The sequence below is a fragment of the Oncorhynchus gorbuscha genome, linkage group LG01 (genome assembly GCF_021184085.1).
Source record: "Oncorhynchus gorbuscha isolate QuinsamMale2020 ecotype Even-year linkage group LG01, OgorEven_v1.0, whole genome shotgun sequence".
Taxonomy (NCBI): Eukaryota; Metazoa; Chordata; class Actinopteri; order Salmoniformes; family Salmonidae; genus Oncorhynchus; species Oncorhynchus gorbuscha.
The window spans coordinates 110,115,268-110,143,100 of NC_060173.1; the positions used below are offsets into that span (position 1 = coordinate 110,115,268).

A 27,833-nucleotide genomic window follows, 5' to 3' on the forward strand; every position below is an offset into this window, starting at 1 on the left:
AAAGCAAATGCAGGTAGGTTGGAAAGCAAATGCAGGTAGGTTGGAAAGCAAATGCAGGTGTGTTGGAAAGCAAATGCAGGTGTGTTGGAAAGCAAATGCAGGTGTGTTGGAAAGCAAATGCAGGTGTGTTGGAAAGCAAATGCAGGTGTGTTGGAAAGCAAATGCAGGTGTGTTGGAAAGCAAATGCAGGTGTGTTGGAAAGCAAATGCAGGTGTGTTGGAAAGCAAATGCAGGTGTGTTGGAAAGCAAATGCAGGTGTGTTGGAAAGCAAATGCAGGTGTGTTGGAAAGCAAATGCAGGTGTGTTGGAAAGCAAATGCAGGTGTGTTGGAAAGCAAATGCAGGTGTGTTGGAAAGCAAATGCAGGTGTGTTGGAAAGCAAATGCAGGTGTGTTGGAAAGCAAATGCAGGTGTGTTGGAAAGCAAATGCAGGTGTGTTGGAAAGCAAATGCAGGTGTGTTGGAAAGCAAATGCAGGTGTGTTGGAAAGCATATGCAGGTGTGTTGGAAAGCATATGCAGGTAGGTTGGAAAGCAAATGCAGGTAGGTTGGAAAGCAAATGCAGGTAGGTTGGAAAGCAAATGCAGGTAGGTTGGAAAGCAAATGCAGGTGTGTTGGAAAGCAAATGCAGGTAGGTTGGAAAGCAAATGCAGGTGTGTTGGAAAGCAAATGCAGGTGTGTTGGAAAGCAAATGCAGGTGTGTTGGAAAGCAAATGCAGGTGTGTTGGAAAGCAAATGCAGCAAGAAATAAAGAACGGGGCAAAAATCTCCTTCCTGTGCAGCTCAGGACCTGGAAGCAGCTTTTAGTAACATATCGCTGGCTACTGAGATGTACAACAGTACTATTAGGGACGGTATTGTAAATTGCTCTGGATTAGAGCTTCTGTTAAATGACACATGTAATTGCAATTCAATAAGATCCTTTTGCTCCTGCACCATGTCAACATACACCAGGGCCTAATAAACATGCCAGAACTAACATGGAGAATATTCAACTACCCACAGTGCACCAAGACTTTAGTAGAGGAAGAGATGAGGTAGGAATGGAATTTAGTAACCAATCAAATCACCCTTGCTTAAGAGATGAGGTAGGACGGGAACTTAGTAACCAATCAAGTCACCCTAGCCTAAGAGACAGGAACGGTGTAACCAATCAAACAATCACCTTAGCCGATGAGAACTTAGTAACCAATCAAACAGTCACCCTTGCAGAGGCAAACATTACTAGAGTCTACAGCTGGAGAGAATCAGTAGCTAGTGCATTTCAACTATAAAAGGGTAGGTGGGGTTAGTCTGTTTTGACTGGAATTGGTTATTATAAGAGTCACACTGACATGGAGGGTGGTTGAGTTGTGTATAGACACCTGGAGTGGTTGAGCTGGTGTATAGACACCGGGGGTGGTTGAGCTGTGTAAAGACACCGGGAGTGGTTGAGCTGTGTATAGACACCGGGAGTGGTTGAGCTGTGTATAGACACCGGGGGTGGTTGAGCTGTGTATAGACACCGGGGGTGGTTGAGCTGTGTATAGACACCGCGGGTGGTCGAGCTGTGTATAGACACCGGGGGTGGTCGAGCTGTGTATAGACACCGGGGGTGGTCGAGCTGTGTATAGACACCGGGGGTGGTCGAGCTGTGTATAGACACCGGGGGTGGTCGAGCTGTGTATAGACACCGGGGTGGTCGAGCTGTGTATAGACACCGGGGTGGTCGAGCTGTGTATAGACACCGGGGGTGGTTGAGCTGTGTATAGACACCGGGGGTGGTCGAGCTGTGTAAAGACACCAGGGGTGGTCGAGCTGTGTATAGACACCGGGGGTGGTCGAGCTGTGTATAGACACCAGGGGTGGTTGAGCTGTGTATAGACACCGGGGGTGGTTGAGCTGTGTATAGACACCGGGGGTGGTTGAGCTGTGTAAAACAGAGTGGAGACAACAGAAGAAGAGAAGTTCACTCAGGAACTGGCTAGTCATAAAATGGCATGTTAATGTGTGTGCAGACATCTACAAGCATGGGAGAATGCGGAAAAAAACCTACATAAAAGAATCATTAGTCAGAACTTGAGGGCGTTGGAACAGTGGAGTCGAATATCATGTCAAAGATAACAAAATGTTAGTAAGTAGTTAATTAGTGTGTAGTTAATGAATACAGAGCCCTTACTGTAGTCTTAACACACAGAAACCTGCCTCAGTATTTAAAACACTGGAAGTCCCATCTCTTCTGTTGTACATAGACCAGATGAAAATAGGTGCCGTGGTAATATTCAACAGTGACCAGAATGCATAGACTTGTAGAATCATGGAAACGCTGCATTATATTTGATGTTGAATCTGGACAACAAATATAAAAGGGGGCGGGCTCCCACAGCAGAGATAGGAAGCACAGTGAAAAAATAAACACCTTTTTCTTAGAGGTTAAAAGCAAAGTGGAAACCAGGCTGAGCCTCAAGAAACTGGTTCCCATTTGAAGTCCAGTCATTTGGTAGAACGAGGGGGAGATGTACTGTATGTTGTTACAAGAGGTGACCACGAGTAAAAAAAGGACCAGAGCATGTGACAGGAAAAGGAAGTGGTTAGCTCAGAACAGGAAGTGGGCTTGTTTCTGTGTGGTGAGCTGACTAGTTGTCCGGTGGTGAGGACCCCAGTGGTCAGGAGGTGAAGAGTGGGCGTGGCCGGGGACATCAGAGGGAGTTGTTAAGGGGGGCAAAGAGCCTGGTCATAGCCTCTCCTTCTGCCCTCTCCTACTCCACAGAGAGCTGGCTCCAGACCGTCTTCCTGTCTCTCTCTCCACACTCCTTCCCTGGTCATAACGCTCTCCCTCTTTCTTTCTCCAGATCTCTCCGTTTTATCTCTAGGTGTAATGTTTTGGTCCCCTACAGATCTATCCATTTTATTTCTAGGTGTAATGGTTTGGCTCCCTCCAGATCTATATGTGGTATCTCTAGGTGTAATGGTTTGGCACCCTACAAATCTATCCGTTTTATCTCTATGTGTAATGGTTTGGCCTCCTCCAGATCTATCCATTTTATCTCTAGGTGTAATGAATTGGTCTCATCCAGATCTATCGGTTTTATCTCTAGGTGTAATGGTTTGGTCCCATCCAGATCTGTTTTATCTCTAGGTGTAATGGTTTGGTCTCATCCAGATCTATCCGTTTTATCTCTAGGTGTAATGGTTTGGTCTCATCCAGATCTGTTTTATCTCTAGGTGTAATGGTTTGGTCTCATCCAGATCTATCTGTTTTATCTCTAGGTGTAATGGTTTGGCACCCTCCCCAGCATGCTGACTGCACCTGCAGGACAACAGAATAGAGGGAGGGGAACCGCAGGAGGACCGTACAGCAACCAACAGGGGGGAGGTAGAGGTCTAGTTCTGTTTCTTGGACCCCTCGTCGCCGTAACTGGAGCCCGTCTTCTTTACCTCGGTGACACCGATCAGGCGCCGGATGGCTATGGAGGCTGAAGAGGACCAAAAAGAAAAAAACAGAGATGGACCAAATCTCAAGAGGCAAAAAAACCCTCACAAAATTATAATATTTACTTACATGTAACTTTGTTGTCAGGAACTATACACATTAGTCAACATTTCAGTTACCTTCATGTGTATGTTGGAGTTAGCTACTGCATAAAGCTCATTGTTATTGGATCAAGGTCCCAGGCCAAGGTAACAGTGGAGAGGAAGTGCTTGCGGCTGTTGTGTACCCTCTACTCACCTACGATGAGGAAGAGGCTGAAGCCGAGGATGAGGAGGGGGGAGCCGCTGACCACCACCCCGCAGGCGAAGTTGATGAGGGGTGAGAGCAGCAGGGCCGCCCAGAACAGGAAGTTGAGTAGCGTCCACAACCGGCGAGGAGGGGTGATGGTTGGACCCGGGAAAGTGCCCTCTTTATGGTAGTGCTCCTGCAAAGCATCCTGGAGAGAGACAATGTCAAGGTACAGTAAGTGGCTACTACCAAACCTGGTAAAACATTGTGCTGTTACTTCAAAATAAAACGTAGGTGTAACTCATCTGATATGAGTTTATATGTCTGACTTCTACAGGAAAGAAAGCATCTCTACATTTAACACTATTCAGTTAAACCACAAGCACCAAAAGAGCCTTACCTTCTCCTGGTAGAGTTTATGAAGCCAGTTGGCACACTCCTCCTCATCTTCTGGGATCTCCTCTACAGGGAACCGCCTACAGGCCAGAGAAGAGGAGACGGCAGTCAACACAATGCAGGAGATAGCGGGGGGGGGGGGGGGCTGCTGTGGCAACAGAATGCAGGAGAATGAGCGTCTGCTGTGGCAACAGAATGCAGGAGAATGAGCGTCTGCTGTGGCAACAGAATGCAGGGGAATGAGCCTCTGCTGTGGCAGCAGAATGCAGGAGAATGAGCGTCTGCTGTGGCAACAGAATGCAGGAGAATGAGCGTCTGCTGTGGCAACAGAATGCAGGAGAATGAGCGTCTGCATTCTCACCACCAGGGAGCAAACTGACTCAAGGTTCAGATGGGGGTTCCTCATACAGTAAAAGTAAGACTGGGCCATAAAACAAGCATCTGTTTTTTTGCCACACCAGGCTACTTTTCCCGTTGAACCTCACACAGGGCTCATTCATGCAGGGGAGGTGTCTTGATCTGCCATCTAATAAAAAAGGCAATGAAACAGAGCCTTTGAATGTCTCTTAATGTTGTTATTCAAATGGATTGCTTTCACACAACGCAATTAGAGATATGCAGGGCTATGAGAAGAAAGGAAATCCCATGACTGACAACTTCTGTTGATCTCAGATCAATCGTCTGGGCTCAAGTTAATAACCTCCCCTTTCATGTCAGGAAGTCATGACCATCATGCATTTAGGCAAAGAGGATCATTTTGTGCATGTATCAAACTGAGTTTGGCCAATTCCCGTCCCTTGATCACGGGGTCTTCCCCGGGATCATTTTTATTAAGGACTGAGAAACTCAGTTCTGTTTACTTTTTAAAAGGGACATTATACTCCAAAATTAAATTTAAATTAAATCATGCTGACACCATCTAAAATATAATTTCCACCTCTAGAAATGAGCCTCAATATGCATGTCAGTTCAGTGCACACAGCGTAACAGAGAAAATACAATATTTGAGAATACATTTATTCATCTCCAAACCAGTATTTTCATTGCAGATCCACACTGATCTCAAAACAACCTCTCCAGAACCCATATGATGGAAATATGTTAAAGTGACAGGGAACTTTAACCCCTGCAAATGGCTCTCCGTAATCTTACAGTTTAGTCTATTTTATTTAACCTTTATTGAGCTGAGCAAGTCAGTTAAGAACAAATTCTTATTTACAATGACGACCTACCTTGGCCTATGAGAGTCCCAATCACGGCCGGTTGTGATACAGCCTGGAATCGAACCAGGGTCTGTAGCGACGCCTCTAGCACTGAGATGCAGTGCCTTAGACCGCTGCGCCACTCGGGAGCCCCCCAACTCCCTGTAAGAGTTGAGGTCTCTCTAATCTTACAGTATAGTGTCCTCCCTGTAAGAGTTGAGGTCTCTCTGTAATCTTACAGTGTAGCTGATGTTGTAACAGAAGCCTGATACTAACCCTGGTATTTAATGATGGTCTCCGGGATGAGTCAGAGTCATGCTGTTCACCGCAGCTTTTCTGTGACCTCACTGCCCTCTCTCCACCCTTTCTCTCCCTCTCACTCCTCCCGTCTTCACCCATGTGTGTTGGTTAGGACAGAACATGACTACCCCAGCAGCATTACCCATGTGTGTTGGTTAGGACAGAACATGACTACCCCAGCAGCATTACCCATGTGTGTTGGTTAGGACAGAACATGACTACCCCAGCAGCATTACCCATGTGTGTTGGTTAGGACAGAACATGACTACCCCAGCAGCATTACCCATGTGTGTTGGTTAGGACAGAACATGACTACCCCAGCAGCATTACCCATGTGTGTTGGTTAGGACAGAACATGACTACCCCAGCAGCATTACCCATGTGTGTTGGTTAGGACAGAACATGACTACCCCAGCAGCATTACCCATGTGTGTTGACTACCCCAGCGGCACAAGAGTCCAGCTGAGTTAAGCAGTCAATTGTCTCTCTCTGATAAACACCAATGTGCTTGGAACAGTGCCAACGGGGATAACAGAGCATCATGGGCTTCCATTCTAAACAGTCCCAGTAATAATCACAGGGTCGTATCTATTGATCTGTTCCCACCTGATTCTCATATCTGCCATGTATTTCTTGCCGTTGATGACGCCCAGCAGAGTGGGGACTTGGTGGTCTTTAAAGTTCAGTGTGACGTCATACACAGCAGACACTAAAAACAGAAGATGACAGACACAAGAACAGAAAATCAGTGTGTGTGTGTGTGTGTAGGGTTCACCCCAGGATGTTTTTAAAAACCTATTAGGGTATGGTGCCTGGCCTTAAATGATAAAACATTCAAATATGTCTGGCGCGGCCAGACATCGCAAGGGGGCGCGGCCAGACATCGCAAGGGGGCGCGGCCAGACATCGCAAGGTGGCGCGGCCAGACATCGCAAGGTGGCGCGGCCAGACATCGCAAGGTGGCGAGGCCAGACATCGCAAGGGGGCGCGGCCAGACATCACAAGGTGGCGCGGCGCCCTTCTTCCATTCTTCGGGGAGAACCCTTGTGTGTGTGTGTGTGTGTGTGTGTGTGTGTGTGTGTGTGTGTGTGTGTGTGTGTGTGTGTGTGTGTGTGTGTGTGTGTGTGTGTGTGTATGCATGCCACACCTGTGCCCTGGAGGCATTTGAGTGCGGTGGTGAAGCCTTTGGTTCTGGGCAGCAGGTGGTATTTGAGCTTGGGCAGGCCTTTACTTTCTGCCACTTCCATACTGATCTGGTGCTTCTTCTCTGTGAAGCGAGTGCCTTCACAGTACAGCAGAAACTACAAAGAGAGAGTAAGAAAGAGAGAGAGACACATTGAGCTTAAAAAAAAAACACACAAAGACAAACAAAGTTTTAAAAATACAAACAGATAGACAAGACAAGACGCACACAACAGGTTTAGACAACACTCCCGAACCAGTTAAGGCTAGGCAGAATTACTGCCCCCTTTGGAGGAATTACATGCCCATAGTAAACTGAAAAGAAATCTGTCCAAAATTGCTAATATATGCATATAATAATTATTATTGGATAGAAAACACTCTAAAGCTTCTAAAACCATTTGAATTATGTCTGTAAGTATAGCAGAACTCACAGGGCAGCCAATCTCCCAAACTATTTCTCTCATCAGGAAAGTTGGGCCAACTTTGACGTCATCGCCCCCCACCCTTCCCAACCAGCTATGGATCTGGGATCAGTTTCTAGGTCTTCGGAGAGATGTCTTCTTTCAATAGAGCGTTTCATTGTGCAAATCCCGTGGGCTTTGACTCTTTGGCAGGCAAAATACTTGGTGTCGCGAGAAAATTCAATGTTACGAGAGCGCGCTTTTTGGAGACACGTTCCTTTGTTCCAGATCGCCTGCCAAGAAGCATGTTCGTCCGAGAGATTAGATAATAGTTTTGTACGTTTAGAACATCCTAAAGCTTGCTTCTGCACTTAGTTTGACCAGTTTAGTCGACATATAATATGTAATTTTGAAGTTTTGATGCGCAACTGTTAGTGACCAGAAGTAATTTTTGGTAGTATTTCAGCTGGAACTTGCAGCATATGCTAATACAAAGACACACGAATTGAAACCAAACGATGTTTTGGGTAAGTATGACTTCTTCCACTACATTATGATCGAAGACCATCAAACGTAAGGGAATATTTATGTTGTAATTTTGTGTTTCTGTTGACTCCAACATAGCGGAGAAATATTGCTTATGTCTGAGCGCCGTCTCAGATTATTGAAAAATGAACGATTTCTGTAACGTTAAAAAGAAATGTGACAAAGCGATTTCATTAAGAAGCAGTGTATCTTTCTAACTATATGTAGAACATGTATATTTAGTCAAAGTTTATGATGTGTATTGCTGTTATCTGGCGGAGTTATATATCATTTCTCTGGACATTGTTTAGCATTTTCTGAACATGGCGTCAATGTAAACGTTGATTTATGGATATAAATGGCATATTATTGAAAAAAACATAAATGTACTGTGTAACATGTCCTATTAATAATAATAATAAATGCCATTTAGCAGACGCTTTTATCCAAAGCGACTTACAGTCATGTGTGCATACATTCTACGTATGGGTGGTCCCGGGGATTGAACCCACTTCCCTGGCTGTCATCTGATGAAGATTTTCAAAAGATTCATGAATTATTTTTCTTTTAATCCTGCGTTTGTGTTGAATCTTTTGTTTGACAAAATGGCTATATAATGGCTGTGTGTTTGGTGGTGGTTTGACATAAATATGTGCTATGTTTTCATTGTAAAACATTTTAGAAATCGGACTCGCTGGGTAGATGAACAAGGTGTTTATCTTTCATTTGAGCTATTGGACTTGTTAATGTGTGGAGGTTAAATATTTCTAAGAATATTTTGGCATTCTGTGCGCCATCTCTTGAGTTGAGCGTGGGGGGGGGGTGCCCTAGGGGAACGTGGACAAGTTAAGGTGGCCTCCTCTCATCTCTGTCCCTATCAAACTCCCCAGCAGGGCCAGGGTGAGTTACAGATCAAGTGCATCTCCATTAAAATCTACTCTAAATAAAGTCCTCATCTTATCTCAATCTCCATGGGGGCTGTGCTTTGGCAAAATGAGTGGGGTTATATTCTGCCTGTTTGGCCCTGTCCGGGGGTATCGTCGGACGGGGCCACAGTGTCTCCCGACCCCTCCAGTCTCAGCCTCCAGTATTAACGCTGACATAGTTTGTGTGTCGGGGGGCTAGTGTCAGTTTGTTATATCTGGAGTATTTATCCTGTCTTATCCGGTGTCCTGTGTGAATTTAAGTATGCTCTCTTTAATTCGCTCTTTCTCCCTCTCTGGGGACCTGAGCCATAGGACCATGCCTCAGGACTACCTGACCTGATGACTCCTTGCGGTCCCCAGTCCACCTGGTCGTGCTGCTGCTCCAGTTTCAACTGTTCTGCATGCGGCTGTGGAACACTGACCTTTTCACCGGACGTGCTACCTGTCCCAGACCTGCTGTTTTCAACTCTCTACAGACAGCAGGAGAGGTAGAGATACTCTGAATGATCGGCTATGAAAAGCCAACTGACATTTACTCCTGAGGTGCTGACCTGTTGCACCCTCTACAACCACTGTGATTATTATCATCTGACCCTGCTGGTCATCTAGGCCATGTTCTGTTATAATCTCCACCTGGCACAGCCAGAAGAGGACTGGCCACCACTCATAGTCTGGTTCCTCTCTAGGTTTCTTCCTTTCTAGGGAGTTTTTCCTAGCCTCTGTGCTTTTACACCTGCATTGCTTGCCATTTGGGGTTTTAGGCTGGGTTTCTGTACAGCACTTTGTGACATCAGCTGATGTAAGGGCTTTATAAATACATTTGAATTTAGAGTGGGCACAGCATTAACAGACCCAAGGACTCCATTTGGGCACAGCATTAACAGACCCAAGGACTCCATTTGGGCACAGCATTAACAGACCCAAGGACTCCATTTGGGCACAGCATTAACAGACCCAAGGACTCCATTTGGGCACAGCATTAACAGACCCAAGGACTCCATTTGGGCACAGCATTAACAGACCCAAGGACTCCATTTGGGCACAGCATTAACAGACCCAAGGACTCCATTTGGGCACAGCATTAACAGACCCAAGGACTCCATTTGGGCACAGCATTAACAGACTAGACATCCTCATTCAGACAGACAGTCATTGTGTCAAATTTCAAAGAAACAGTAAACACTCAACATGACCTGTCCCCGTGTCAGAGCGGACCTGCCCCCGTGTCAGAGCGGACCTGCCCCCGTGTCAGAGCGGACCTGCCCCCGTGTCAGAGCGGACCTGCCCCCGTGTCAGAGCGGACCTGCCCCCGTGTCAGAGCGGACCTGCCCCCGTGTCAGAGCGGACCTGCCCCCGTGTCAGAGCGGACCTGCCCCCGTGTCAGAGCGGACCTGCCCCCGTGTCAGAGCGGACCTGCCCCCGTGTCAGAGACGAGTTGGTGGGGGGTTTGAGGGGTCACTAAAAATCAGATCAGACCACTTAATTAACCGAAGCCCTCCGGTAGTTCCCGTAAACCATTAACGAGCGCCATACGTGGAATCTTGCAGCCCCAGCGACAGCACGTGTCTAAACCTCTCTAAAGAGAGCTACCAGAGATACAGTAACCAGACCTGATCGGGACAAGACTGAAATCCTGGACCTAGTCCAATGACTTGTTATAACAGACTGAAGCTAGGTGCTCAAGGATAAATCCTGTGTGTAGATTCACTGCCATCTGGGCCTAATGTACAATGTATTTTCAGTGTTTCAAATGGCTGTTAAGAGCCGACTGAATGACAAGAATTTGAACAATCTTGGCCAGGATAGAGACTTGTAGCCCTATGACTAAGGAGCCTGAGTAATCTGGGCCAGGATAGAGAAATGTAGCCCTATAACTAAGGAGCTTGAGTAATCTGGGCCAGGATAGAGAAATGTAGCCTCATGACTAAGGAGCCTGAGTAATCTGGGCCAGGATAGAGAAATGTATCCCTATAACTAAGGAGCCTGAGTAATCTGGGCCAGGATAGAGAAATGTAGCCCTATGACTAAGGAGCCTGAGTAATCTGGGCCAGGATAGAGAAATGTAGCCCTATAACTAAGGAGCTTGAGTAATCTGGGCCAGGATAGAGAAATGTAGCCTCATGACTAAGGAGCCTGAGTAATCTGGGCCAGGATAGAGAAATGTATCCCTATAACTAAGGAGCCTGAGTAATCTGGGCCAGGATATAGAAATGTATCCCTATGACTAAGGAGCCTGAGTAATCTGGGCCAGGATAGAGAAATGTATCCCTATGACTAAGGAGCCTGAGTAATCTGGGCCAAGATAGAGAAATGTATCCCTATAACTAAGGATCTTGAGTAATCTGGGCCAGGATAGAGAAATGTAGCCTCATGACTAAGGAGCCTGAGTAATCTGGGCCAGGATAGAGAAATGTAGCCTCATGACTAAGGAGCCTGAGTAATCTGGGCCAGGATAGAGAAATGTATCCCTATAACTAAGGAGCCCGAGTAATCTGGGCCAGGATAGAGAAATGTAGCCCTATGACTAAGGAGCCTGAGTAATCTGGGCCAGGATAGAGAAATGTATCCCTATGACTAAGGAGCCTGAGTAATCTGGGCCAGGATAGAGAAATGTATCCCTATAACTAAGGAGCCTGAGTAATCTGGGCCAGGATAGAGAAATGTAGCCCTATGACTAAGGAGCCTGAGTAATCTGGGCCAGGATAGAGAAATGTAGCCCTATAACCAAGGAGCTATACTCACCCACATAAACTCAGGGTAGTCTCTGAGTCTTTCTAGCCCTCTGAACACGGTCTCTCGGTCCTCCTCCCACTTCCTCTTACAGAACACGATCTCCAGGAAATACCAGGTCCAGCCAATCAGAGGCACCTTCAGCAGCTCGTGTTTGGCCAGCACCTTGGAACTCTGGGTAAACAAACATGGATCATCACGTCAGAAAAAAAGGGAGAGATGTGAAGAACGCCGGTCCACCTCAATGGTCTACAGTGGCTCCCTCAACTACTGTCCTGTTGATCTGCACTGAAAACAAGGGACAAGTCAACAGGACAGGCCAATAGAGTGACAGAATTGGAGCGAGCCAGTGAGGGTTGGATATCATTACTGACCCCTAGGACTCCGTATCGCTCACAGATAGTCCAGCCGCACAGGAAGTCAATCTCATAGTTGTGGTTGAGGATGATGATGACGTGTTCCTTGCCGAACTTGTCCACTGTGGCCTGATCTGTGTAGAGGGTGCACTGTGTTCCCGACCACCACTCCAGCAGCATCACCAGCTCTGTACAGGACAACAGGGCCAACACAGTCACATCTATTCACAGCTCTCTGGTCAACTTTACCCCACCAAGATCCTTGTTGGATAAAAACATTGTCCATAAAAAAAGGTGCTAGTTGGGAGGTTATTCAGTATGAACTCTGTCACCACTAAATCTACTCTGTCAACATCAGGACACAACTTGCTTTCTATTACACAGTCTCATACAAACAACTCCATGGCCACAAATAGTAATGATTGCCTCCACTAGTCAACTGAGTAACAGTTGTCAATATCACAAGATCCATTCTGTTACAAGTTCTCCCTTTGAGGTGTGACAAATAGACTTCATATTATACACACAACGCATTACATACTAACGAGGTCACACCAGGATCTCACAAATACCTAATCAAACACACACCCACACACACATCAAGATCTTACACAGACAAGGGACAATTGCAGCGTGGTGACTCACGGCTCCAGAGGGAGTAGGAGAGCCTGGTGTTGATCCTGCGGTACAGCTGCTTGTCGATGGGCCACAGGACGCATGTCAACAACTGGATGAAGTTGATGAGGAGGCCGCTCACCACGAACACAAAACCCAGGAGGAGCTGCAGAACAAACTGGGTCTTCAGGTAAGCTACCAGGCCCATGGCTGCTGCTACTACTGAGGAGCACTCCTCTCTTCTGCACACTACGACAACCTGGGGGAGGGGAGAGGGTGGGTGCAGGAGGAAGGAGAGAGGCAGGGAGGAGAAGGTAGGTAAGATAAAACGTGTCATGGAGAAAGAAAGATATTAAAAAAAGAACAGAAGAGGAAAAATTGGTCAAAAACTAAACAAAGCCCAGGTGGCTACATTAGATGTGGTTGTAAATGCAGAAACAAAGCCCAGGTGGCTACATTAGATGTGGTTGTAAATGCAGAAACAAAGCCCAGGTGGCTACATTAGATGTGGTTGTAAATGCAGAAACAAAGCCCAGGTGGCTACATTAGATGTGGTTGTAAATGCAGAAACAAAGCCCAGGTGGCTACATTAGATGTGGTTGTAAATGCAGAAACAAAGCCCAGGTGGCTACATTAGATGTGGTTGTAAATGCAGAAACAAAGCCCAGGTGGCTACATTAGATGTGGTTGTAAATGCAGAAACAAAGCCCAGGTGGCTACATTAGATGTGGTAGTAAATGCAGAAACAAAGCCCAGGTGGCTACATTAGATGTGGTTGTAAATGCAGAAACAAAGCCCAGGTGGCTACATTAGATGTGGTTGTAAATGCAGAAACGAAGCCCAGGTGGCTACATTAGATGTGGTTGTAAATGCAGAAATTAAGCCCAGGAGGCTACATTGGATGTGGTTGTAAATGCAGAAATGAAGCCCAGGTTGCTAGATGTGGTTGTAAATGCAGAAATGAAGCCCAGGTTGCTAGATGTGGTTGTAAATGCAGAAATGAAGCCCAGGTTGCTAGATGTGGTTGTAAATGCAGAAATGAAGCCCAGGTTGCTAGATGTGGTTGCTCAGAGAGAAGATTAAAGAAATGAAAGAGGATGTGTGTGGTTTGAGAAAACAAAGTTTCATTCTTACCAAGCAAGTTGGGTTCTTTTTTAAAGTCCCTCTCGCACAGCCCTTCACTCAGTATTACAGATCTGAGACAGAGTGTCAGAGGTTAATATAAAGAAAGTCTACTGTATAAACCATACAGTACGATTGCACAACAGGAAGAGGTAACCAGGAAGCTGGTGTAGCCAACCTCATTACCAACCAGAATCTACTGAACTGGAAGCTATCAGAGACCAGAGGAGAAACATACAGTTTCTCACTAAATCTTTCTGGCAGAGCATGAGAATGTGCTATATTGTGTGTGTGTCACAGAAGAGTATGAGTGTAGGTCCATCACAGACTGAAGTGACTGAGTGTTTGACAGACAAGGAGGATTACATTTTGTGTCACAGCAAATGCATGCGTTTCGGTGTGTGTGTGTGTGTGTGAGTACAGTGACTATCAGTCTTTGTGATTTAGACCAACGCTCACTCAAACAGAGCACTGAGTCACAACATCACGCAGCCCTCCAGTCCACCGTGACCTCCCGTGCAGGCTAGCCTGGTCCCGGATCAGTTTGTACTCCCCTGTCATTGCCAAGACAATTCCATTATGCAGCTGAAATGAGAAACAGATCAGTCTTCATGCACTGAAGACAGGATCAACCCTGAATACCAAGAGCTTCCTCTGCACACTCCACCTCTCCTTTTCATTCTATTACATCCCAGGTTGTCTTTTCACAGCTCTGAGAAGGTCACGGGTTGTCTTCTCACAGCTCTGAGAAGGTCGCGGGTTGTCTTCTCACAGCTCTGAGAAGGTCGCAGGTTGTCTTCTCACAGCTCTGAGAAGGTCGCAGGTCTACTCGCTGTATTGAACCACCGGCTCCCGGGTGGGCGGAGCGGTTTAAGGCACTGCATCTCTAGAGGCGTCACTGTAGACACCCTGGTTCGATGCCGGGCTGTATCACAACCGGCTGTGATCTGGAGTCCCATAGGGCGGCGTACAATTGGCCCAGCGTCATCCGGGTTAGGGGAGGGTTTGGCCGGGGTAGGCAGTCATTGTAAAATAAGAAGTTGTTCTTAACGGACTTGCCTAGTTAAATAAAAGGTTAAGCAAACAAAAACAAAAAACATCACTGACCGAGTGTGAAGCTCCATGTTGAGGTTTGTCCACTACACAGCAGGTCATGATGCTATTTGGCCTGTAAACAAATTCAAACAACCAGGGAACTCAAGGCTAATTTTTGTGTGGCTTACAAAGGTCTGGGAGGGAACTTAAGCGTTACCCTCACAATTGGCTTAGCTTCGATCACAGGGATAGGCCTAGATGCCGTCGAATGTACAATAGAATGTCTGTCATTCTAGTAATCAGGAGGGGACTACTAACAGGTGGGCCGTCATTGGCACCGGAGGAGATGGCTGCCGTTTTACGGTTTCCTAACCAATTGTGCTATTATTGTGTATGTTTTTTTTTGCATTATTTGTAACTTATATTGTACATAATGTTTCTGCCACCATCTCTTATGACCGAAAAGAGGTTCTAGATATCAGGACAGCGACTACTCACCTCGTAATGGACAAAGTTTTTTTTCCTTTAACGAGACAGACAAAGGATTTCCTTCAGACACCAGACAAGGCCCAAATCCCAGAGATTCGCAGGAGAAAGAGAGAGATATCGGGGACGTAGGTCGTAGGTCAGGGTGCCTTGTAAGGAAAGTGGGTAATCTGCCACTACCATCAGTCCTAGTACACCACAATCAAAATAGACTAAGTCCTATTAGAGTACACCACAATCAAAATAGACTAAGTCCTATTAGAGTACACCACAATCAAAATAGACTAACAACGATCACAAATATCCTACCAACGGGACATTAATAAAAACTGTCATATTTTATTTTTTCACCAAGTCGTGGCTGAACAACGACATACAGCTTGTGGGGTTTTACGTTGCATCAGCAAGGTAGAACAGCCGCCTCCGTTAAGTCAAGGTCTGTGTATATTTGTAAACAACAGCTAGTGCACAAAGTCTAATAGTAAGGAAGTCTCAAGGTTTTGCTTGCCTGAGGTAGAACACACTATTTACCAAGATAATTTATCTTCATCCAGACGAGCTAAATTACTTCTATGCTCACGTCGTGGCAAGTAACACTGAGACGTGCATGAGAGAATCAGCTGTTCCGGACGACTGTGTGAATACGCTCTCCACAGACTATGTGAGCAAGACATTTAAACAAGTCAACATTCACAGGGCCGCATGGTCAAACAGATTACCAGGACGTGTGCGCCGACCAACTGGCAAGTGTCTTCACTGACATTTTCAACCTCTCCCTGTCTGAGACTGTAATACCAATATGTTTCAAGTAGACCACCATAGACCCTGTTCCCAAAGACACTAAGGTAACCTGCCTAAATGACTACCGGTCCGTAGCACTCACGTCTGTAGCCTGAAGTGCTTTGAAAGGCTGGTCATGGCTCACATCAACACCATTATCCCAGAAACCCTAGACCCACTCCAATTTGCATGCAGCCCCAACAGATGATGCAATCTCTATTGCACTCCACACTGCCCTTTCCCACCAAGGCAAAAGGAACACCTATGTGAGAATGCTATTCATTGACTACAGCTCAGCGTTCAACAAGTGCCCTCACAGGTCACCCCCAGGTGGTAAGGGTAGGTAACAACACATCCGCCACGCTGATCCTCAACAGGGGGGACCCTCAGGCGTGCGTGCTCAGTCCCCTCCTGTACTCCCTGTACACCCATGACTGCACAGCCAGGCACGACTCCAACACCATCATTAAGTTTACAGATGACACAACAGTGGTAGGTCTACAGGAAAGTCAGAGACCTGGCCGTGTGATACCAGGACAACAATTTCTCCCTCAATGTGATCAAGACAAAGAAGATGATTGTGGACTACAGGAACAGGAGGACCAAGCACGCCCCCATTCTCATCGACGGGGCTGTAGTGGAGCAGGTTGAGAGCTTCAAGAACGTTGGTGTTCACATCACCAACAAACTAACATGGTCCAAGCACACAAAGACAGTCGTGAAGAGGGCACGACAAAGCCTATTCCCCCTCAGGAGACTGAAAAGATTTGGCATGGGTCCTCAGATCCTGACTGGTTGCATCACTGCCTGGTATGGCAACTGCTCGGCCTCAGACCGGAAGGCACTACAGAGGGTAGTGCGTACGGCCCAGTACATCACTGGGGCCAAGCTTTCTGCAATTCAGGACCTCTATACCAGGCGGTGTCAGAGGAAGGCCCTAAAAAAAAAATAGTCAGACTCCAGCCACCCGTCATAGACTACCACACGGCAAGCGGTACCGGAGCGCCAAGTCTAGGTCTAAAAGGCTTAACAGCTTCTACCCCCAAGCCATAATACCCCTGAACAACTAATCAAAGGGCTACCCAGACCCCTCTTTTACTCTGCTGCTACTGTTTATTATCTATGCATAGTCACTAACTCTACCTACATGTACATATTACCTCCAATACCTTGACTAACCAGTGCACATTGACCCTGTACCGGTACCCCTTGTATGTAGCCTGGCTATTGTTATTTTACTGCTGCCTTTTGATACCTTGATTTTTCTACTAAACACTTATTTTTCTTAACTTCTTAAAAGCATTGTTGGTTAAGGGCTTGTAAGTAAGCATTTCACTGTAGGGTCTACACCGGTTGTATTCGGCGCATGTGACAAGTAACTAACATTTTATTTAGTGTGTCTGCTCTATCCAGAAGTGCCTGCTCGTTATTTAAACCATGGCAATTAAATAACCCAACAGTAAATAGGGGTACTAGTTAAAATACTCCTTAGTCAGCAGCTCACATAGGCTACTGAGTGACTAGTCCACATTACTCCATAGTGGATTGGCTTCTTCACTGATAGGATTCCTAAATACTTTACATTCCTCATAATGAATTAATAGTAGGCTACATTCACATCAGTAGCCAGCTGGCCCTTTGCACTAGGAGGAATCTTGGTACTGGTTCCCTCTCTTCGAGCCAACTCCTTAGGTGACCACCACGACAGCTGCTGAGTAGGGCCGGGCCCATGCCAGTACCGCAGTGTTCCTTAGCATCGTTGCAAGGAAACAAAACACATAGTATATTTAACTCCTTTAGGGAAACAGCCCTGACATTGTTGTCATCCAGAGTCAACATTTATTCATTTTCCAGGCTATAGAACAAAATATTTGACATATAACAGGGTTTTAAAGAACCAAAAAAAGAGTTGCTTTATGTTTTCGTTTTTGCCATGGAAAAAAACATTGCGATAATTTTTATTTCACCTTTATTTAACCAGGTAGGCTAGTTGAGAACAAGTTCTCATTTGCAACTGCGACCTGGCCAAGATAAAGCATAGCAGTGTGATCAGACAACACAGAGTTACACATGGAGTAAACAAATAACAAGTCAATAACATAGTAGAAAAAAGGGGAGTCTATATACAATGTGTGCAAAAGGCATGAGGAGGTTGGCGAATAATACAATTTTGCAGATTAACACTGGAGTGATAAATGATCAGATGGTCATGTACAGGTAGAGATATTGGTGTGCAAAAGAGCAGAAAAGTAAATAAATAAAAAACAGTGTAAAAACAGTATGGGAATGAGGTAGGTGAAAATGGGTGGGCTATTTACCAATAGACTATGTACAGCTGCAGCGATAATGATATCGTCACAGCCTATCTGAAGATTCCGTCTCGCTCTGGCTGGCCAGACACCATCTGGAACAAACAGGGTTACGACCATGACCCCAGAGGAAGGGAGAGTGGTGGGATACTGTTACAGAGACAGACTATTCTCTCACACAGTCTGAAATTAGCCCCAATCCTGAGACACTTCTAAACCATGTGCTATAGATAATGTATTCAGAAAGCATGCACACCCATAGACTTTTTCCACATTCTGTGGGGTTACAAAGTTGGTTAGGACTTCACTAAGGTCACCTCTTGTAGTCATGAAATGACCCTCTCCATCTTCAGAGGATGCAGCTTTCAAAGACTTGACCTCTCATGATGTATTGCTTTGGTTTTTTGATGCTCGAGGCACTTTGAGATTCTATGAAAAGATATATATATATCTATTGGTTAGGACTACCCCCACCCAATCATCTCAGATATAGGCCTACAGGAAAGGTCAAGCCCAGTGGTGTCCAAACATTAGGACTGTGTGTATCTGTGTGGGCCAAATTGGAATCTCAGTGGTAAGGCCCAGATGGTCCAGGCAGATGTAGGGGTGGATTTTGGGCATCTGTGAGAAACTGCCAGTCAAACCAGCGGGATAAAGAAAGCACGTGGTTGGGAATAGACACAAGACTGGGACCAGGTAGCCAAACAAGTCGATTCCTAGCCACTTTGAGAGAGACATCATTTGGGAGGGAATCTCCCCACATCCCACCAGGTGAAAAATAGAAGGGCATTGAAATGCTGTAATAAAAATCACCTACATTTAGGGCATTAACCAGAGAGTATCAGAATGAGAGCTGCCTGTGTATCCTTGTAGTCAAAGCTTCCAACTGAGACCAAAGGACAAGGCTATGTGCTTTGAGATAAGAGAAAGTAAAGAGCACGTTCTCTCTCTCACACACACACACAGTTCAGGTGTGAACACTGGATCAATTTATTTTCCAACTCACTGCAATAAATATTGGAATAAAATGCTTCCGGTGTGCATTTGTGCACACAGTGAGAAAAAAATAAAATAATAATAATTGGATCACCTGAAAGAATCTACCCCCTTTGACATCTTCAAAAGGACCATATTATCACAAAGTTGCCATGGTAACAGACCCCGGTGTAACACACTAGGGTTATGGGTATTATATGTGATCTTTCTGCATCTTTAGCTTTGTTTCTCTTTCCCTTTCTCCATCAGTCTGTCTTTCAAGTCAACCAGGGCTGAAAGGGAACAATGTAACACACAGGATCATCTGCAGGACCAGGGTTGGTTATCACTGCCTCAGGACCCTCAAAGCATCACATAGTAGGTCATCTCTATGCGAAGCAATACCAGTGGGATCCAACTCAAGGAAACAGACATCAGACAGCCCGAGCCCCACCCCAGCCCGGGCTCCACCCCAGCCCGAGCTCCACCCCAGCCCGAGCCCGACCTCCACCCCAGCCCGAGCTCCACCCCAGCCCGAGCCCACCCCAGCCCGGCTCCACCCCAGCCCGAGCCCGCTCCACCCCAGCCCGAGCCCGGGCTCCACCCCAGCCCGAGCCCGGGCTCCACCCCAGCCCGAGCCCGGGCTCCACCCCAGCCCGAGCCCGGGCTCCACCCCAGCCCGAGCCCGGGCTCCACCCCAGCCCGAGCCCGGGCTCCACCCCAGCCCGAGCCCGGGCTCCACCCCAGCCCGGGCTCCAGCCCAGCCCGGGCTCCACCCCAGCCCGGGCTCCACCCCAGCCCGGGCTCCACCCCAGCCCGAGCCCCACCCCAGCCCGAGCCCCACCCCAGCCCGAGCCCCACCCCAGCCCGGGCTCCACCCCAGCCCGGGCTCCACCCCAGCCCGAGCTCCACCCCAGCCCGAGCTCCACCCCAGCCCGAGCCCGGGCTCCACCCCAAGTTCCGTAGGAAAATAACTGCTGCATGTCCTCGATCACCTGGCAGCAGGTTCACTGGGGGTTATGGTTATCTATTCTATTTAAAAATCAGTTTACATTTTTGCCTGATTCTGTTCATTTACCCCGCATTTAGTTTTTTTTCCTCTCACAGGTGTCTGTTTCCCCCCCGGTTTTCAGGTTTCCTCTCTACAAAAGAAATGCTCTCCAAAACAATGCTTAAACCACATCAGGACACCACTTTTGAAATGTTGACCAATGTAAGAAATTTAGATTTTTGGGTATAGTTAACCTTTAATTTAACTGTGCCAGAGACAGGCTGGTCTGGATAACAATATTACTGTAGCACTCATGTGATTGCAGAGTTTGCAAAACAAATGACCACTGGTTTTATGCAAATAATCATGTCTCCGTTCTGCCAGGTAGGCATAGGCTTTTGGGAAGCATTTCCATCTACCAAAAGACTGTTTATGACATTAGCATCATCGCTAACGGCTACACAACGTGGTAGACACACACACCCACACCTCTTCAGAAAGTTGCAGGAAAATACAGATCACTGATGCATTTAGTTCATGTTTTCAACACATTTAGTTCAATACATTTACTTCAATTTAACATAAATAAAGTAAAAGATCAACTTGGGAAAATGTATGTATTTTCTAATACATTTAGTTGATTTCCTACTAAGCTATTCAAAGTAAAGGAGGCTCATCATATAGTCAGACTAAGCAGAGAGAGCAGAGCAACCCCTTGGGTTGAACATACAATACCCGTGTCAAATTATGATTCACACAAGCAGGAGGCGAGAGACAGAAAGCCTGTCAAAGTACCACTGATGTGATGCACACCTCAATAGGTGGTTCAGTTATCCTCATGACATGGGACACGTGGGGAGATGGGCACTGTCAGACAAACGCCTTAAAATGGCCCACTCCTTGAAGATTGCTGTTGTGTTCAAAAACACTCACTCAAACATTTATCTACCCTAACACTTTTATTTAACTAGGCAAGTCACATAAGAACAAATTCTTACTTATAATGATGGTCTACCGGGGAACAGTGGGTTAACTGCCTTGTTCAGGGGTAGAACGGCAGATTTTTACTTGTCGTAAGATTTAGCAACATTCCGGTTACTGGCCCAATGCTCTAACCACTAGGCTACCTGTCGCCATGAAAGCTGAAATACGTAACTTTTTGGGTGACCCGATCAAATTCACATAGAAATGTGAGTGATAGATCAGTCACTAATTGAAAGAAAGTCTAAGAAGTGGTAAGTCTGTTCTGTGCTCAATTTCTGTTTCCCGTTCTTAAAATGTATTTTTTGCATCTTTTATTTTCAGACGTGTACACCAGCGTCACAACAGCTGAAAATACAACATGTTTGGTTATGGAAAATATATTTCACAGCGGGTAAGATGCTGCAATGATTTTCTACACTATAGTTGCTTGTTTTGTCAAACTGAAAATAGGCAAACTATTAAAATGGTAGCAACCGGGAAATAGCAGAGCGATTTCACCATAGTGCACATTACTGTAGTCATTAGTGAAATATTGTTTTAAAAACAGGAAAAGTTCAGAAATAGCTGGAGTGTTTCATTACCTTTATTGTCCATAGCTGTTGGCCATGTCTTAGAGCGCAGTGAACAGGCTAGCTGTCTGTCTTGGCTCACCCTTTCAGTGTGCTTTCTAATTCACCACAAGGACATGCTTCGTAAACAACAGGTGTAGACTAACAGTGAAATAGTTACTTGCAGAGGAAAATAATGAGAAATAGAAAAATAATGACAAGGAATAAATACACAATAAGTAAAGATAACTTGGCTATATACAGGGGGTATCAGTACTGAGTCAATGTGCAGGGGTACGAGGTAATTGAGGTAGATAGGTACAGAAAGTGTCTGTTCTTTTGCCCATCTTAATTTTTTTTTTTATTTTTACTAGACACTTTGAGATATGGATTTTTCTTTGCAACTCATCCCAGTCGCCTCTTCACTATTGACGTTGAGAATGGTGTTTTGCGGGTACTATTTAATGAAGCTGCCAGTTGAAGACTTGTGAGGTGTCTGTTTCTCAAACTAGACACTAATGTACTTGTCCTCTTGATCAGTTGTGCACCGGGGCCTCCCACTCTTTATATTCTGGTTAGAGCCGGTTTGCGCTGTTCTGTGAAGGGAGTAGGATACAGCATTGTACGAGATCTTCAGTTTCTTGGCAATTTCTCGCATGGAATTAGCCTCCATTTCTCAGAACAAGAATAGACTGACGAGTTTCAGAAGAAAATTATTTGCCTCTGGCCATTCTGAGCCTGTAATCGAAACCACAAATGCTGATGCTCCAGATACTCAACTAGTCTAAAGAAGGCCAGTTTTATTGCTTCTTTAATCAGAATTTTTCAGCCATACTAACATAATTGCAAAGGGGTTTTCTAATGATAAATTAGCCTTTTAAAATGATAAGCTTGGATTAGCTAACACAACATGTCATTGGAACACAGGCGTGATGGTTGCTGATAATGGGCCTCTGTACGCCCATGTAGATATTCCATTAAATTATGATTATTTTTTTAAATCTGCCGTTTCCATCTACAATAGTCATTTACAACATTAACGATGTCTACACTGTATTTCTGATCAATTTGATGTTATTTTAAAATGGACAAAAATGCCTTGGGGGTAGAAGCTGTTCAGGGTCCTGTTGGTTCCAGACTTGAGAGGGAAGAAGTGTTGTCGTGCCTTCTTCACAAATGTGTTGGTGTGTGTGGACCATGTTAATTCCTTAGTGATGTGGAGCCAGAGGAACTTCAAGCTCTCGACCTGCTCCACTACAGTCCATGTGGACATGAGCGTGCCCTCCATTTTACATTTACATTTACATTTAAGTCATTTAGCAGACGCTCTTATCCAGAGCGACTTACAAATTGGTGCATTCACCTTATGACATCCAGTGGGACAGTCACTTAACAATAGTGCATCTAAAAACTTAGGGGGGTGGGGTGAGAGGGATTACTTAACCTATCCTAGGTATTCCTTAAAGAGGTGGGGTTTCAGGTGTCTCCGGAAGGTGGTGATTGACTCCGCTGTCCTGGCGTCGTGAGGGAGTTTGTTCCACCATTGGGGGGCCAGGGCAGCGAACAGTTTTGACTGGGCTGAGCGGGAGCTGTACTTCCTCAGTGGTAGGGAGGCGAGCAGGCCAGAGCTCCTTTGTCTTGCTGACATTAAGGTAGAGGTTGTTGTCCTGGCACCACTGCCAGGTCACTGATCTCCTCCTTACAGGCGGTCTCATCGTCATCAGTTATGTCCCCGTTGTGTAGTCAGCAAACAATGGTGGCGTTGGAGTTGTGTGCGACCACGCAGTCGTGGGTGAACAGAGAGTACAGGAGGGGATCAAGAACACAGCCCTGAGGGGGGGCCCCACCCCGTGTTGAGGGTCAGCGTGGCAGATGTGTTGTTGCCTACCCTCACCACCTGGGAGAGGCCCGTCAATAAGTCCACGATCCAGGTGTTCTGTCCCAGGGACCTGAGCTCAGTGATGAGCTTGGAGTTGCCTTGGTCTACCCCCAGTCACCATTCATTCACTTCTCAAGGGTAATGGGATTAAGCCTGGTCTTACTATCCCCCTCCAAGTCCTTCTCCGTAGGTCCGGCCACCTCTCCTGCAATGACAATGCTAAAGTGGAAACGTTCGACTAATGAAACATTCCCTCAATGTTACTTTACTCTGTGCCAAGTCCTTTTCAGTGCTACTATGACATGTTCAGCGTGTAACACACCCTACAATCCCAGAAATATAGCCTGAAGGTTGTAGCTTCAGTCAAAGGAGAAGCGTACCCAAAATCCAGAAACTACCAAGTGATTCCATACATTGAAACTAGTTCCGTGGAGTTTGCACTCTGACCCTTGCTGGATGCAAGCGTCGCTCTGCTCCATTGCCAGTGAACTCATGATTCAGAAATCTGTTAAGTGTGGACAAATTAGTTGTTTTATTGAATCACCTTGAAAGTGTAAAAACAAACGAGGTACTTTTGGCAAAAGTACTATCAGTTTTGAGTCAGGAAATAGGTACCTTTCCACCTAAAACATTTGAGTATTTTTTTAATCGTTGTTTTATTTCCCTGATTGCCATATGTGCCCCTGTGGGGGAGACTGCTGTGTCAAAAACGTCACGATGTGCCCGTAGATGATGCTTGATGTCTTTTGGGGGTGAGAAGGTGCATATGAACAAGATATGTAATCTAAAATGATTGGGACAGAAAATCAAAGGTTGCTAAGATACCGCTGTTGCTACTGTACAGCTGTTGCTACATGTCCAAATGAAAAAAAATATGGCAACTACAGTCTGATAATAATAAAACATACATGATTAACAAAAAAACGTTGTTGTACAACAAATGTTACTAATAGGCTAGCCCATTAATGGACTAAAGGAGTCTAACATTAGTCCTTATTGTCCAAGGACCTTATGTGTTCTGCTTAGAGGTGAATTGGCTCTGGATTCCAAAACACCAAATGCTCCATCTAAACATGAATCGATTCTGGTTCTAGAAACATAAAACCCTCTCCTTTCGTATCACATCAAAATAATTTCACAATTGCAAAATAGACACTTGTGGAACAATGTCGAAACAGTTTCAGCCAACAGTATTTTTCAGTGACAACACGTGTGTGGCGTCCGTCTTCTGTCTACACAGGTGTTTAGATAGTGGACTACCTGTGATATTTAGCTGTCTGCCGTCTGTTTTCCTTAAACATGTTGGCACATTTATCAGAACATTTTACCATATGTATGTATTTTAACAAGCGATTTATTTTGCTCTTCACTCAGTCGCTTAGTAGCCTAGTCTACTCCCAACCAAAAGCCTGTGATTGTAGGTAACTCCAAAAGCCCTTGAAAGTTGTGAGAAATGAACACGAGAATCAAATGCTTTCGAAAAAAAGAAATTAATAGCAATTCTATCAGTATTAAGATAAGACCCTTCCCTCGCAAAGTGAGAGGGTAGGAATGAAATTAAACATCCATCAAAAAAAGCATCAGCTTGGGCTCTGTTTTAGAATATCACTTTTTGATATGACAGCGATTCCACACGTTCCTGTGACAATTATATGGGAAAAAATATTATTTTAAATTTGATTCTGTTATATTCTTACTATAAATTAAATGTGTGTTGACTGATTGGGGTAGGTGTGTCCTGTCTGTTCAACAAAATAACTTCATTTGGATGGAACATAATTTAACTCAAAATAAGCTAGGCCTGTTTTAAAATGGGCGTGTGTCCACCGGTTCCCCACAAGGTTGTGTGCCCTCTCCTCTACTGTACATACTAATGACTGGCGTAGCAAATATGGGGGAGCATGGCCTGTGGTAGATGACTGTGTCATGGGGAGCATGGCCTGTGGTAGATGACTGTCATGGGGGAGCATGGCCTGTGGTAGATGACTGTGTCATGGGGGAGCATGGCCTGTGGTAGATGACTGTGTCATGGGGGAGCATGGCCTGTGGTAGATGACTATCATGGGGGAGCATGGCCTGTGGTAGATGACTGTCATGGGGGAGCATGGCCTGTGGTAGATGACTGTGTCATGGGGGAGCATGGCCTGTGGTAGATGACTGTGTCATGGTGTGAGAACTGCCTCCACCAAATTTAGAAGGCAGCCACTGAACCCCACACCACCTGTGGTTATGGGAAATGGCATTGAGCTGGTCAGTACCTACAAGTGCCTGGGAACAGTGTTGGACAACGTATTGACGCTTGAGGAGAACACGGATGCCACCTATAAGGGACAGCAGCGGCTTTCTTTTTAAAAGATGAACTTGTCTTATGTCAGTAAGACAATGACTGCATTCTGTTACAGGAGTTTCATTGAATCCGTATTGATGTTCTCGATGGTGGCCTGGCAATCTTAATGTTTGCGACAGAAATAGGTTGGATGGTGTGGTTAAGGTGGCCGGCCAGGTCATCGGGTTGCAACAGACACAGCTCTCAATCAGAAAGCAAGTGGTGAGGAGAGCTAACAGTATCCTAGACTGTCCTGGTCACCCTCTCCGATACCATTTTGCACTCTTCCCCTCGGGTCATCGGTTTAGACTTCCCAGAGTCAAGAGCAACAGATACAGGAACACGTTTATCCCACAGGCCATACATTTTCTGAATCTGTACATGAAATGCATATTTATTGCTGCAATTTTGCAGACTGATTAATCCTTTTTAATCGATCTCATTGTTTCATATTATGTGTATATCGGTTGTATGGTTGTCACCCAATTGGGACAATCACGTAAGATAACAGAAGATGGTGCTGACAGAGAGGGCTGCCTCGCTTCTTCTAGTCCTTAGGAAAATGTTTTTTTAACAAGCATTTCGCTACACTTGTAATAACATCTGCTAACCATGTGTATGTGACCAATAAAAAAATATTAATTTAAACTTAAGTGCCTTGCTCACGGGCAGAACAGAGGATTTTCCCACCTTGCTAACTAACTGAATTGTTTGAAATTAACATTTAAATCTCAATAAAAACGAAAATACATTTTATTAGTCTTAATGTTTATTTAACATTTATTTAACTAGGCAAGTCAGTTATGAACAAATTATTATATGCAATGATGGCCTACCTTCTTAGCAACCTAACAAACAACTAATTAAGAATGTATTTATTTTTGATGGTGTATATTAAAAGGATTTACTAAAATAAAACACTCACTCACATCTGCACATCACTATTACCACTCAGCAGCACCTGCGTTCTGTCATGGGCGGTACAAAAATGTGTATGCGGGCAAGAACGGGGTAAAAATGGGCCTATTTGAAAGGGTATCGTAAACAATGCCCACATTTATTTTAAAGCAAAATACCATAAACCCTATGTGAAAACAGTATGAGAGTCACGATCAAGGGTTACAACTACCAATAAAAACTAAGTACCTTTAATATTTACATACTTAGGAATATATCCATCCACATGGTGATGTTTCTAATAGTTAAAACACAAACCGAATGTTCTTAGTTAAACATTTCAAAAAAAGTGCTTTCTTAAATGCACTCTAGGAGATTCCTTTTACTGGTGCAATAGCATAAAGGGGATTTTTACACCGTTCAGAACCACAAAGGCACGCAGGAGAGTTTGCACTAAAGTAACCCCGAGGTGGTACGACAACGTCCGCATGCCAAGTCAGCGCTACTGACACAGAAGAACACATGCCGTGTCACCTGAACCCAGAGAGTGTATCAGGAATGGCATATTATTTTAGCACGAAGATGTTTGTTATATTCAGTTTGCGAATTCTTCATCAATACACTTCGCACATAACAACCTTAGCTGCATAGCAAGCTTGAAACTCACCAGCTAGACGACTGGTCAGCAAACGTAACTACAAACATCAAATCATGATGCATGAGGAGACCAATCTAGTTAGCTAGTTATACGTCTAGGAAACTAATACGAGATTGTACTGCCGTAGCATGGAAGGCATACAACTTCACAATAAATGTTTTTATTCTAACTATATAGCGTTAGCTTGCTACCCAACAGCAAGACAACGCTAGCTAACGTTAATTTTAACCCTTGCTGTAATACGAGGTGAAACGTTAGCTAAAGTTGACGTTACCTGATTTCGCCGTGGGTTGGATCTCCGGATTTGTTTCAGTTTTGCAGATGCTAGGATTTTCACTAGTGCTGCCACCTTGATTCCTATATAAATTATTCTCAGTAGCTAGCTAATTCACTCAGGATGGTTGCTATTGTTTAGTCGTTGAAGCTCCAGTAGTGTGTGATTGCGGGCCGCAATTCGGGGCGTTAAAGCATGTGGGCATTCCTGCATATGCAGGAACGCCCCCCCCTCG

At 45.3% G+C, this 27,833-nt stretch overlaps 1 protein-coding gene and 1 long non-coding RNA gene across 6 annotated transcripts; one reads left to right on the forward strand and one right to left on the reverse strand.

Annotated features, from left to right (window-relative positions):
- On the reverse strand, positions 1-27,784 carry LOC124035122 (1-acyl-sn-glycerol-3-phosphate acyltransferase gamma-like). 5 transcript variants are annotated; one of them, XM_046350543.1, is made up of 11 exons: positions 27,599-27,783; positions 13,916-14,010; positions 13,469-13,530; positions 12,365-12,593; positions 11,738-11,907; positions 11,376-11,537; positions 6,744-6,897; positions 6,203-6,305; positions 4,099-4,174; positions 3,708-3,906; positions 1-3,453 (listed from the first exon to the last, which is right to left on the reverse strand). In XM_046350543.1, the coding sequence occupies exons 4-11, from the start codon at positions 12,540-12,542 to the stop codon at positions 3,362-3,364; spliced, it is 1,134 nt and encodes a 377-aa protein (XP_046206499.1). In that variant the 5' UTR covers positions 12,543-12,593; positions 13,469-13,530; positions 13,916-14,010; positions 27,599-27,783; the 3' UTR covers positions 1-3,361. The 5 variants fall into 5 exon arrangements, with proteins under 5 accessions (XP_046206499.1, XP_046205647.1, XP_046207381.1 ...); XM_046349691.1 differs by having other exon boundaries at positions 13,916-14,041; XM_046351425.1 differs by lacking the exon at positions 13,916-14,010 and adding an exon at positions 18,076-18,161.
- Positions 1,707-4,646, forward strand: LOC124037764. The gene is made up of 2 exons (XR_006839275.1): positions 1,707-3,927; positions 4,036-4,646. It is a non-coding gene; the product is annotated as an uncharacterized LOC124037764 (long non-coding RNA).
- Positions 27,785-27,833: the final 49 nt, after the last annotated feature.